Below are 12,675 nucleotides of genomic sequence, written 5' to 3'. Positions count from 1 at the left end.
AAATGGAATTTACTTTAGGACCCATGGGCCGTAAAATTTTTCTAGCAACACATATTGTTTTCACATGAAATTTTGACACACCTAAAATTTAAGTATAAAATAAATAGATAAAAATAAATTTTCAATCAAACTGATTTGTGTAGTCCTGGGGCGTCTTTAGTAAATGTTTGGAGGCTGTTTTAATATATCCTATCTTATTATATATTTTTTAGCTTTACTACATTCTGAGAAGTTGAGAGAATGAAGTCTAATATTCTTTTTTGGTCAACTATGATGTTTGATTTCATTTTTTGCAATCATTAGTTCATTTTGTTTGAGGAGTCACAATGCCCATACCGGCTGTACCGATTTTTTTGAAATTTCGTACACAAATTTTCCAAGAATGGCTATAGGCTAAAACAAAACCGATATCTAAAGGGCGTGTGGAACCTCCCACACAAATCGAATTCTTCATAGTGCGTATCTCTGGAAGTATTTGTGATAGAGTCCTGGAACTTTGTATGGATATATGTATGGATTTATTGGAAAATGCGGCGTGCCACCGTAGAACTTGGAATAGAGGTAACTGCAATCAATCCAGAACCTATGAAAAATGGGGGTATATGAAAACGATCTCGTAGCCATTGAAAAGAGTTAGCGGTATAAACCAAATATGTAAACTAAAATTCTTGTGACGCACAGATATCTCTGGAAACATTTACCTAGAATACTGAGATGAGGTATTTTTCCAACGGAAATATGTACAGAAAAACGGGCGCGACACCTTCTGGAAAGTAACATGATCACAGGATGTATCCCGAGAACCATTTTAAGCCAAACCTTCAGGGATACATTCTTGCCAAGACCCATAGGCATAAGCTGAAATTTCGTCGCAAGTTTTATCATCGGCTTAGGTAAGGTTTAACCACTTAACCCCCCTTTGTTTTCGTCGCTAGTGAATTCCATAAACTGTCAGCTTTCACACAATTAAAATGTACATGTAAGAACAAAATATTTTTAAATCGACAAAAAATTAATAAGAAAATTTGAAGGATTTTAGATATTGGGTATGGTAGCACGAAATGTCACAATCTGCTTAATTGTCAGGTTGTTAATATGGCGACGAAAAAGTGACAATGGAACTACCTTGAAAAAATAACATACTTAGTAGTTTTGTTTACATATCTGTTCATAAAATACCTTCCACTTTTTCTACTTCCCAGAAAATATATTATAAAAATCTTTAATGTAAACAATGTAAATATACATACATAAACACAAAATTTAAAATATTTACATACATATGTATGCAATAATAAAAGTTGGCTCTTTATTTCCGAGCTGGGACGTGTCCCGTCGTGCCGAGCCGGGCCGCACTAATATTCTTAACCAGTGATCGGAGTTTAAAAAAAATCTGTGTGGTAGAATCTGGAAAAAAAATGTGGTAGATTTCAAAAAAATGTGGTAGATCTCTGGGTTTCGATCAAACTTTGAACAAAAATTAAAAAAATTCTGCAAGATTTCACCTAAATGGTAAACTTTTTAATTAGACTCTAAAAAAAATTTAATTTTATTATAATAAAGTGCAAGATTGAAGTTGCTAAAAATTGCGTTGAGTTTTGGCAATTTTTTCCCCTGACAGTGTAAAGCAGTTCCTTCCATACTAAGATATTTTTCGAACATATTTTAAGAGATTTCTGCAACCTTGCGGAGTGCTGCCAGCTTTTCCTTTTATCACATCACGAAGTAGCGAACAAATGTGGCACGTTCCAGAAATAGCTAATAGGGATTTGCCGATTTTGACAATTCTCAAGTAAAAGTAAACAACGCCTCAGAAACCTTATATGCACTTAAATTTGCTAATACTTTCACAAAAATCGTGCCACATGCACTAACCCAATCATGTATACAAAACTGAAACCTGTTTTCGGCCGACTGCCCAGTCCAGTGTGCGTTCGAGTGGTGGACTGCTCAGTCCGACTGAGTAGGCTAGTGTGCTCAGGCCCATTTAGTTATATGTATTAGAATTGGGATAATATCGATAGTACCGCCACTCGATAGTTTTCGAAACGATAGTTGAAAACATCGATAGTATCGATAGTACTATCGTCGTGAGAAGTATTGAATTGAAATGCTAAATTGCATACAAATTAAATAATTAATAAATTTATTAATTACTTAGTAAATTAAATAGATTATCTAAATTTGCTTAAATTTGAGTGCATCAAATTGAACTTCTTATAATAATAAAATAAACTTACTAATTTATGCGTCTGAATTATGTATACTTATATACATACACTTGCATCCACTTGAATAGCGACAGGCAAAATCTGAATTTATTTCTTATATGGAAAAATTAAATTCGGATTTTGTTTGTCCCTTTTGAAGTGCAAAGAAGAGAATTTGGCTATAATAATACATTTCTAACACTACAAAACAAACAAAATAAAACATATTCGTTTAAATTGACAACTCATACTTATAAAAGTTCAACTGAGATCAAATACGGAGGCGCATATCAAAAACCGGACAAAGGAAATTATTAACAGTTTACCATATTATAAGAAAACGAATAAAGTACTGGTCAAAATAATAGCACCACAACATTTTTAGCAGTTTTGACTATTTTTTTGTTTGTCTGTACTGTCTACTAATTTTTTATAAAAGATGTACAAAACATAAGAAAATACAAAATCATTAAAATTTCTAGCTTTTTAATTCGAGTTTCTATAAAAATTTTGTGTGAATTTGACTATAACTCAGTGTAAGCTTATAGTTGCTAAAAATTCCAATAACTAAAAATTTTTTTTGCCGACTGTATTGTTAATTTTCTTGAATAAAAAATGTAATGTTAAGAGATGTATAGAAGAGAGAAGTTTCGCTAAAACCGACATCGATAGTTTTCAAAAACTATCGATAGTGGCGACAGTTTTCAACATCAATACTATCGATAGTATCCCAGTTCTAATATGTATTTAGATTGACTTTGCATTCATTTAATAAATTATTACGAACTAAATATGATCAGGAACGTAATAGTATGTGGGGTTCTCGCACTTATAATTAGTGTCACGAACGGTGAATTGGTTATTGGGCAGGACGATCTCAGTGAGGAACTAGTAGGACTATTTACTATTGAAGGAAGATTATTTTCTCCCGAAACCCAAAGCAGAGGCTTATCTGAAACTTCATTATCCATCAACAGCGGTGAATATAAAGGATTTTTGCGCGAGGATGGTTCATTTATCATTAGCAGTGTACCATCCGGAAGCTATGTGTTAGAAGTTCACCACCCGGACTACTATTACGAACCAATACGTGTGGAAATAAACCCCAAAGGTAAATTCCGTGCACGCAAAGTAAATTATGTGCAGCCTTCTCAGATCATACAAGTGCCATATCCCTTAAAAATGAAGGCACTAACCCGTTTTAAATACTTCCAGACTCGTGAACAATGGAAGGTAAAGTACTTAAAATTATAACAATGCTCCTTATTCTAATTGCTTTTTATTCAAAACAGATAACAGACTTTCTGTTCAGCCCAATGGTTTTAATGATGGTGCTACCACTTCTGGTAATGCTTGTTTTACCGAAGATGATTAATGATCCAGAGACAAAGAAAGAAATTGAGAATATTCAGTTCCCAAAAGTAAGTACGAACTACGCATTTATTTTGATATTTGTACAAAATAACATTTTGAATAGGTAAGCAACGAAATGCCAGAAATCAGCGAAATGATTACCTCATTCTTCTCAGGGGCAAAACCACCAGAGAAGGAAAAGAAGACTGTTTCAAGCAAACAAAATAAAAAGCGTAATTAGTGCGAACTCGTGGTAATGCATAAAAATGGATTAATCTATTATACCCATGTAGATTTATAAGAATTGGTGTTATGTATACCGCAAGAACAAAAAAATTGAGTTGTATTTTTTGTGTGCTTGTTTTATTTAAGAAATCCTACGGTAGTTCTACGTTTGGAACCCACACGCCCCTCTTCAAGTTTTAAAGCTTTCTCCAACTCGTTATTCAAGTCTTCCGCGGCTGATAAGCCCAAATGTATGCAATTATGCAACGTATCCTTATGTAAAGATCCTTCACCTATTGTATGGACGTTGGACATATAGCCTGGAATTAATAGATTTCAATTAGTAATAAATATGATAAAGGAATAATTTAATTCTCCAACATTTGTCTTTTCTTTTTGAAACTCCTACAACAACGCTGGCGATACTGCACTCCTCTTCTTCGGCGGAAGGATCTACTACACATGAATCTCCAATTTTACACACGGTCACCAAGATGGGCAAATTTTCAATTTGAATACGCGTACAATCATAGGGATCATCCGATATTAATAAATCAGCTTCGCCAGCATCCATCAGAGCTGCGGTAACACGTGGTATTTTAGTATTAAATAAAGCGGCTTTTGCCGCCAAAGACACGGCATCAAATAAATTTCCACCACACTCTAATATCTAGAATGAGGAATCTTAAAACTTACTACTTTACTGAAACTGTACTGTTATCTACCAAAATATCGACAAAGAGCTTCCAACATTGTTGACCAGGTAAAATACAAAGAGATTTTAAATCAAAGGCTTTAGGAGACTCATATGCATTTGTTAAAGTGTCTGCCAATTCCAAAGCCAATTCCTCCCCACCTCGTCCTTCAAACTCAGGAGCCGCATTGGCTGAACTAAAATAAAAAAATAATGATAAGCCAATATAGAGGTCTAGATCTTTTCCTTTTCATACCAATCGACGAAAAACTCTATTTTTCCTTGATCCGGAGTCAAATAATTTGGTTTGTCTATTTCAGTCTTAATGCCAACCAATACATCGGTGTTTGCTAGACGGAGTCTCGCGGAACCGCTAGCATTACTGACTAAATCGGTTTCTAATTCCATGGGCCGATAATCACGACGTGACCGTCCATCACATCGGAAATCCCCCTGTAAACTTAAAAAATAAGTAGTTGTTAAACTCTTTTGAAAAGTTTTACCTCGACGCCATGTAAAATATAAGTTTTCTCTGCTTCACTTAGAGATATATTAGCCATGTTCAACAAAAATTAGTTTCAAGGAGATTTTCTTATTCAACTTTTAATTATTGCCCCCCCCGATATTTTTCTAAAAGCTTTAATGTGCAGCTAGGAATGAAACTAGTTATGATCGATATTTCACTACCGGTGATTTTATCAACCTACAAAAAACGGCTGACCATATCGGGAAGAAACTATCGATTGTAGGGTCGCATACATATGTACATACATACATACATCAAAGAAAATTTTACTTCATTGTTAGCTGTGGTGCAAAATAAAGTCGGTGAATTTAAAGAAAGAATTAATAAAAATCCGTATATTCTATTTGTATATAAAAAAATGAGCAAAACAACATTTTTTAGCGCTATGTGGATAGAGAAGAAAAAATTTGAGGCCAGTGCGCTTAGGCCGACTGTGGAGTCAGTGCCTACAGTGCTGAAATACAGTGCAACGCCAACGTGGGACTCCAGCAGAACCTAGGAATGGAGGTGGAAAGACCAAACAGCGCTGAGGCATATGTTTTTAGCGACGAAAATTCAGACCCCGATGAAAAATATGAAGAATTGTCTAAGCTCAGTGGCTCTGAAAAAGCTTGCAAAATTAAGTTAATATTCGACAATATATTTTTACATATAAAACAAACACATAAACTAAATCGAATTGTATTTTTTAATTTGGTTTCATGTATATTTGGATATTTCGCTGCAAACTATTCACTAATTTATCAATTAATTAGAGATCAGAAAAATCACTAATTATCGCGATATTTTCCCAATAGTTTCATCGCTAAACTCACTTGTACATCACCAACTAGATGACATGTGTGAGCGAGTGAACATACTGTGAGGCAAATGCGCCCGTGTGTGCAAGAAAGGGATGCACTATCACACGCCCGGAGAAGTGGTTACTTTTTCCCCAAGCCCATACAAAACTAACCGCCAAACTGACGAAAAGTTTTAGTCGGTTTTCCCACTAAAGGCCCGTCCACATACAACTTTGGCGTTGCGTCGGCGCTGGCGTCGCTTTGACAGCAGCGCGAGTAACGCCCGCGCTTGCTACAATGAACGCTTAGCAGAGAATACTTTGGTCACTAAATTAACATACTAGCGGCACCAAAAACCAAAATTTTACATCAATAATTGCTTTAAAAAATATATTTCTTGCCCGCATTTGATTAAAAATGAAAATTGAATCACATAATTTTGATTATTTGGAACAGCTGACGAATGACGCGCGCGAAAAGTTGAGAGTTGGTCATCTTTCTGCGTTGTGTTGGCGTTGGCGTTGCCCAACTTTGGTTATGTGGAGACTTTCATATAAATGCATGTATTCATAGTCAGCTGTCGAAGCGACGCCAACGCCAACGCAACGCCAAAGTTGTATGTAAACGGGCCTTCAGTTTACCGATAATCATAGGTCAAGCTTCTTGCAGGGATTACTCCGCTTTCAGACACGTCTTGCTTTCAAGTCTGCTCATTCGTTGGCGAAGGTGGTGGGAAGAGAGGGGAAGGGTACAGATACCGTCAAATCGTTTCAAGTTTTCTTGTCTCTTTTGATCTTTTCGTTGCTTCCCATTTAAGAACCAAGGACTTGAATTCAATTAAAGTTGACGCGTGTGGAAGCAAATAGAAAACACAAAAGAGAATGCGAAAAAAATTGCGTTCAAGACTTGACGTGTCTGAAAGAGGACTAATTGTATCATGATCGATAGATGATTGCGACAACTAGGGTTGCCAGATTCTGAAACCGAGAAAAAGAGTACATTTCTATTTTCGTAAAAAAAGCAGTACGAGCATAATAAAGGAAACAATTTTTTTTTTAATTCTTTGTGCAATTTATTGTTACAAATTACCAAAAAGTAAATATATGTAAATTTAAGCGCGGCCGATGGCCTATAGGCGTTGACAAGAAAATAAAGTAGGCAACGCCAGCTTGTAAGCCAGTGTTTTGATACAAATTTTATCCTTCTTGCACATTCCTAATTCTTTTGGCTTTTAAAATTGCATGAGGGATTTGGAAAGATTAATAGCTGGAAGATTGAGTACAAAAGATGTACAAAAATAACAAAGGAGTACATTTCCCAATTTCCTTTTTTCAGAGTACAAGGCAGTAAATTGAAATAAATAGTACGTTTACTCCCAAAAATCGAAAAGTGGCGAAAAGAACGATTGCCGATTTTATTGATAAGGCAATTCGTCACCAACGTAAACTCGTTGGTCCGTTAAGGTCTGATTATTGCAACTTAACGTGACTTAGAGGCTGTCACTTAAAAATTCTCTTAAATAGATGTTGCTTATATTTGGACAGCCGGAACTGCTTTATTTTGATTTTCTAAGCAACGTTAAGTTGCCATAATGAGGCTTTAAGCCTGTGTCAGTCAAAGGAGCAGTTTGTGCAATCCGGTTCGCACTGCCATAAGTGAGTGTGAAGGATTAGATCCGTGCGAATGACGTACGCCGGATACAGTATTACTCATGACTAATGGAGGCCTGACTTATATGCTCCTTCGAGGGGAACTCCAACTAAACAAACGATGTTTGTTGGTGGAAAAGTATTTAACGATGTCTACAGAAATTTGGTTTAAAAACAGAATTTTTTTAGTGCAAATGGAAACTAACGAAAGAGTTAACAGTACTATCCCGTAGTACAGAAATCTGGGGCAAGTAGGGCACATAGAACAGGTAATAGCTCTGCTCACGTGTTCTCCAGCCCTCAATGAGACGTCAGAAATTGTACGAAAACGCTAACCTTGCAATAAGTTATATGAAATTTCAGCTAAATAGCTTTATTTTATATATTTTAACCTTACAATTCTAAAAATTAATTTCCCTATTTGTGTAAAATTTAAGAAGCAGCCGGTTTTCTTACTGGCAAATTATTCTAAATAGAAAGATATCCAATAAAAACTTGTTAGTTGGTAGTAACGCGAGGGAGCTGCTATTTATATACACACCTGCTGACAGTAATAGTTACAAAATTCAAAATTATATTGATTGTCACTTACATACATAATATGTATGTGTTCGTATTGAATAGTAGCTTATGTCTTTAAACGACAAGAAATTTTTTGATGAGACTTAATAAGAATATTGACTTCCTAGTATCGGAACTATTTATGCACGTTTATTTGTCAAAAGTTTTCCAACGGCTCGGCGCCAGTGAGCCATTCGCAATCGTGTGCTGCGAATGCCGCTTTATCTAAAGTCAGCCTTTCGACATAAGCTACTGTTCCATACGAACAGATATGTTTATTTGTTTATTTTTAAGAATTTTCGTTTAAATTATAGTTTGATCTACAACAGAAATTACATAAATAAAAGTTTCCAAGCTTGCACAAAGTTCACGAACTTTAATCAAACTTCAAAAAATTTGCATCAAGCTTTTATTCAAAATTTTTAGAAAATTATTTTTTTTTTTGTAAAATTTCCAGACTACCTTTTACGTGGTATTGAATTTGACGTTTACGAGGTATTGCGCATAGTGAATAATATATATATATATTTTTTTTCACCATGGTATTGCGCGCCGAGCGACGATATATTTTAAATGATAATTCTTAAAAATAATAAATAAACATATGCGGCAAACAATATTATTTTGAATATTGTAACTATTAATTTGAGCAAGAGTACCTATATATTCTTGTGGTTGTAAGAGCATACGAATTCCCCAATTTTGGGGGAGTGATGCTGGAGTGACAGTCCTGGCCAGATATAAATCTGGCCGTTCCGGTTTGTAAACCCGACTGTTGTTGGGACGTTTATACTCATATATTATACTTTACTGCTGTAACCACTTTAGCGATTGTGGTCGAGTTGAAAAGAGCACGCCAATCGTTTCTATTCTGAGCCAAGTGACGCCAATTTGAAATTCCAAGGGAATCCTCCCTCCCATTAGCAGCTACCAAGACGAAACACAGCTATTGCGTTCATTTGATTCCTTCCACTTATTTTTTGCTTAAATTAGATAAAAATTATGAAATAAATTTATGATATAACGATATAGTGCCTGCTTGGCCAATAATTCACACACATATTATGAGCAATGAAAATGAAAATATAAACTGCGTTATATAGAAATCTATAAACAAAACTCTAGGTGGCAGTACTTTCGAATTGAATTTTCAGCCCGCAGTATGTATTTCAAAATTTAAGTATAATTGTTTTCCTTTTGCAAATATTAGTTCGGTAAGGTGTACGTATGTATGTGTGTACATATTTAGCTAGTACTTTCTACTATAATATTGTAAAGCAACTCCTGCATATTCGCTCAATAAAATCAAGGTGTTTCACATACACTGTTCGTAATACTCAGTCACATGTCCACAAATGTTCTGTTGAGATTAACAAATGTTTTAATTAGCCCAAGAAAGTAATTGTTTCATATCTGGATCATTTTCTAAATAAAATTAAAAAGACAAAACGTATAAATAAATAGTATAGCTTAGTATATATTTTACATTACCATCATCTACGGCCGAAGTTGAAGCAGAGGCAGCAGCTTTCTTTTTCTCTGGAACTTTCTCTGGCATCTCATCCGCCGGTACTTCGGGCAATGTAACGTTTGGTTCTGGTATGCCGATAACTTTTTTATCAAACTCTTCTTGTTCTAATTCATCTAATTCACGTTCTAGGTCTTCATCGTCCAGATCAGCACCTATATATTGAATTTTAAAATAAGCAAATGTAAACAACAAATCTTTTGCAACATTTACCAAAGGCAACTGGGTTTGAAATAGCGTCAGAAATTTCACGCGCCACATCTTGTTGCTCAGCAATATCATCCATCATATCATGCACATTATCCACATCCCTGAAATATCGAATTACGAAAATTATAAATATACAAACAAGTTTTTTAAAATTGCGTTAAATGTGTACTAACATATTTTTATGTGCCGCTTTAAGCGCGTCAGCAGCATTTTTCATAGTCGTCAAAACAGCTGTGTTCGTGTTGGCGCTTTCCAATGCTTCGCGCTGCATTTCAATCGTGGACAACGTTCCATCAATTTGCTGCAGTTGCTTCTCCAAACGCTTCTTCTTCTTAAGCGCCTGTAAAGCAACTGAAATTATAAGAGAATATGTAGATTTAATCATACTTATGTACCTAGTACAACATTTTATACATGTTAATATATAGATATGTACATGTGTACATTGTACATACATATTGGCCATTTACTAACAGACTGCCACATCTTAAAAAGCATGTTTTAAATAATGATATGTCACTACATGCGAATTCAATTTTTTTCATACCTCATCGATATAGAATTTCAGGTCAAATGTATGAATTTATTTATGAGCACATACAAAAGTAGCGAAAATCAAATCGGGGAAAAGCTAATTAAATGTATTTGAACTTACATATCGACATACATATCTGTGTTCATATGGAAAAGTACTTATGTCGAAAGGCTGGCTTTAGTATAAATCGGCATTCGCAGCATATGATTACGAATGACTCACTGGCAGTGAGCCATTGAAGAACTTTGGGCAAATAAACGTGCAAGAAATAGCTCCGATGCTAGCAAGTCAATATTCTTATTAAGTCTCATCAAAAAATTCTTTGTCGTTTAAAGAATAAAGGTGAATGCCGCACTAAACTAAAGCCAGCCTTTCGACATAAGCTACCTTTCCATGCGAACACAGATATACATACATTAAAAATAATTTAATAAAAGTACTCAATATAAAGCATTAATGATTACTATCATTACGTTCTAAGCATTGGAATGGACGAGTCCCGGAATTGAAGATTTAAGCGTAGTTGTATGTAGCATTATTTTAGGAAGATGAAAGGAAGACAAAAAGAAAGATGTTTAATAATCAACAATGAGTCATTTTTTCCACCATTTGACAGATTCATGTATGGAAGCGACGCAATTTACTTGATTACGGTAAATCGCGATATAGCAAAAATAAAGGCATCGTCCAAATGCTCAAATCGCGAAATAATGCTCACCTCGTTTGTTTTTCGAAGCATTTTTCCTGGCAATGTTCAGCTCTTCCTCTATTTTTGATTCCAGAAACTCCTGCTTCTTGATGAGCATATTTTCTGTCTCACGAAGTTTCTGTATGGCTTCACCTGTGGTAGGAGCCACTTCTTTCTTTCCACCAAACACTTTGCCAAAGAAACTCATTGCAGCTCCACTTTGTTTAATACACGCTTAAAAATAAAACAATATCAGGCAAAAATCTACTTTATTAATTCTTCTTTTATCCTTCTTTCTTATAAAAAAAATTATTTTCGTTTTGACGTTTTCTGCGTCATCCCCAGCGTTGCCAAAGAAGCTTTGATTTTGTGAATTTATCCAAAAGCCTTCACTTTTACTTGAAGTCTGACCAGTGTTGCCGCGCAAATTGAAAAAAAATTATCGTTAAATAAGGGACCAAATGCAGCACTTTTTTAAGGGCCTGTGCCAATTCATAGAAAAGAGGAAATTTTGACGGATCAAAGTAAAAATTTGACATTTCTCGTGGTGAATACGATCGTCAGAATTTTACCTAGCTCATGGGGCTAGGTAAAATTTTGACAACTTATAAACATGTATATACATAGTATTGTTTGGCCGTAATAAAGAGTGAACACGAAAATGAAAGCTGAAAAAAGCACAAAAAAGCGTACGTTACTTGCAAGTTATGAAATATATATAAATTTTAACAATTTCAGTAACACACAAAAATAGAGCTTTCGCTCGAGCGTTTATTTGGTTTTTCAACTGTCACAATTTTACTTTAAATTTGGCATAGCAAATTTTTCCACCCCGTCTCACCACAGAGAAAAAAGTTACCGAATGGCACAGGCCCTAAGTATCAAAGTATCGGTAATTATCTAGTTCGGCTGTCAACCCCCAAAATGTTTTGTTAATAACTTTTGATCGGGTAAAAAAAGTTAACTTCCGCTTTCGGATTTCTATTATTGGGGACCAGACGCGTCTAATGGTACCCCCTTTGACCAATTTTGGGGGTTGAAAGCCCACCTAGATAATTACGGATTGTAACCTTCACTTCCTTCTCCTTTCTGTATTGCCATAAAAAGAAGCCGAAGTTTTCGTTTGACAGATTTTACATGGACGAAAACACAAGTTTTAGGTCGAAATCCCGTTTTAGCAACGAAACCATGTTTTCGATGTCGGTCAGAACGTGGTATTACTGTTCTTTTTTCTATTTTGTATAAATGTAAATATTTTCGTCCAAGCGACGATAAAATTTTTCTTCTTATTTTCTAATTTGCAGCTGTGTCCAGCGTTTGCCGCTTCGTTTAGATTCACGAAACATTTGTAAATTTTTTCCTGACTGTTTATATGTTAAATTTTTCTTCGTTTTGCATAATTATTTCTACGACTCCTGTCAAACAAAAGCAAAAATAAAGAAGGAAGTTTAATGAATTATGTGGTAGTTTAAATCTACACTGCAGTCTCTCGTGATCTTGTGAAATTTGATTTGCCTTTTTAATGTGCTTTATTTGAGCTCATAGTGGGAAAGCTTTTTTTGTGCAAAAAATTTGACACTAGGCTATGCTACCGAATGCATGAGTTCTTCATTTCATGAATTCGGTCTCATAAACCTAGTATGTAATCATGATACAATAATACAAGGTGTTATCGGTTGGCAACTTCTCGCTCGAATTCCGCCATAATAATATA

At 35.0% G+C, this 12,675-nt stretch overlaps 3 protein-coding genes across 7 annotated transcripts; 1 reads left to right on the top strand and 2 right to left on the bottom strand.

Annotated features, from left to right (window-relative positions):
• Positions 1–2,922: 2,922 nt before the first annotated feature.
• Positions 2,923–4,156, top strand: EMC7 (ER membrane protein complex subunit 7). 2 transcript variants are annotated; one of them, XM_017623060.1, is made up of 4 exons: positions 2,923–3,443; positions 3,503–3,631; positions 3,688–3,816; positions 3,936–4,156. In XM_017623060.1, exons 1-3 carry the CDS (start codon positions 3,003–3,005, stop codon positions 3,802–3,804), a joined length of 687 nt encoding a protein of 228 aa, XP_017478549.1. In that variant the 5' UTR covers positions 2,923–3,002; the 3' UTR covers positions 3,805–3,816; positions 3,936–4,156. The 2 variants fall into 2 exon arrangements, with proteins under 2 accessions (XP_017478549.1, XP_017478548.1); XM_017623059.1 differs by lacking the exon at positions 3,936–4,156 and having other exon boundaries at positions 3,688–3,914.
• Rrp42 (exosome complex component Rrp42) lies at positions 3,911–5,209 on the bottom strand. 2 transcript variants are annotated; one of them, XM_017623053.1, is made up of 5 exons: positions 4,986–5,209; positions 4,739–4,935; positions 4,514–4,679; positions 4,170–4,458; positions 3,911–4,108 (listed from the first exon to the last, which is right to left on the bottom strand). In XM_017623053.1, the coding sequence occupies exons 1-5, from the start codon at positions 5,040–5,042 to the stop codon at positions 3,927–3,929; spliced, it is 891 nt and encodes a 296-aa protein (XP_017478542.1). In that variant the 5' UTR covers positions 5,043–5,209; the 3' UTR covers positions 3,911–3,926. The 2 variants fall into 2 exon arrangements, with proteins under 2 accessions (XP_017478542.1, XP_017478544.1); XM_017623055.1 differs by having other exon boundaries at positions 4,739–4,942; positions 4,986–5,078.
• A 3,239-nt stretch (positions 5,210–8,448) lies between these two features.
• Positions 8,449–11,331, bottom strand: shrb (charged multivesicular body protein shrub). Of its 3 annotated transcripts, XM_017623056.1 has the most exons (7): positions 10,992–11,169; positions 10,747–10,749; positions 9,912–10,089; positions 9,742–9,839; positions 9,492–9,683; positions 9,324–9,425; positions 8,449–8,983 (listed from the first exon to the last, which is right to left on the bottom strand). In XM_017623056.1, the coding sequence occupies exons 1-6, from the start codon at positions 11,167–11,169 to the stop codon at positions 9,382–9,384; spliced, it is 693 nt and encodes a 230-aa protein (XP_017478545.1). In that variant the 3' UTR covers positions 8,449–8,983; positions 9,324–9,381. The 3 variants fall into 3 exon arrangements, with proteins under 3 accessions (XP_017478545.1, XP_017478547.1, XP_017478546.1); XM_017623057.1 differs by lacking the exon at positions 8,449–8,983 and having other exon boundaries at positions 10,992–11,287; XM_017623058.1 differs by lacking the exons at positions 8,449–8,983; positions 10,747–10,749 and having other exon boundaries at positions 9,127–9,425; positions 10,992–11,331.
• Between the last annotated feature and the right edge of the window lie 1,344 nt (positions 11,332–12,675).

Source organism: Rhagoletis zephyria, unplaced genomic scaffold, assembly GCF_001687245.7.
Source record: "Rhagoletis zephyria isolate East Lansing unplaced genomic scaffold, Rhagoletis_zephyria_1.1 Rzeph_scaffold_03022, whole genome shotgun sequence".
In the NCBI taxonomy this organism is placed as follows: domain Eukaryota; kingdom Metazoa; phylum Arthropoda; class Insecta; order Diptera; family Tephritidae; genus Rhagoletis; species Rhagoletis zephyria.
The sequence above is the reverse complement of the archived record's forward strand: the minus strand, read 5'-3'. Positions and strand labels throughout refer to the sequence as shown.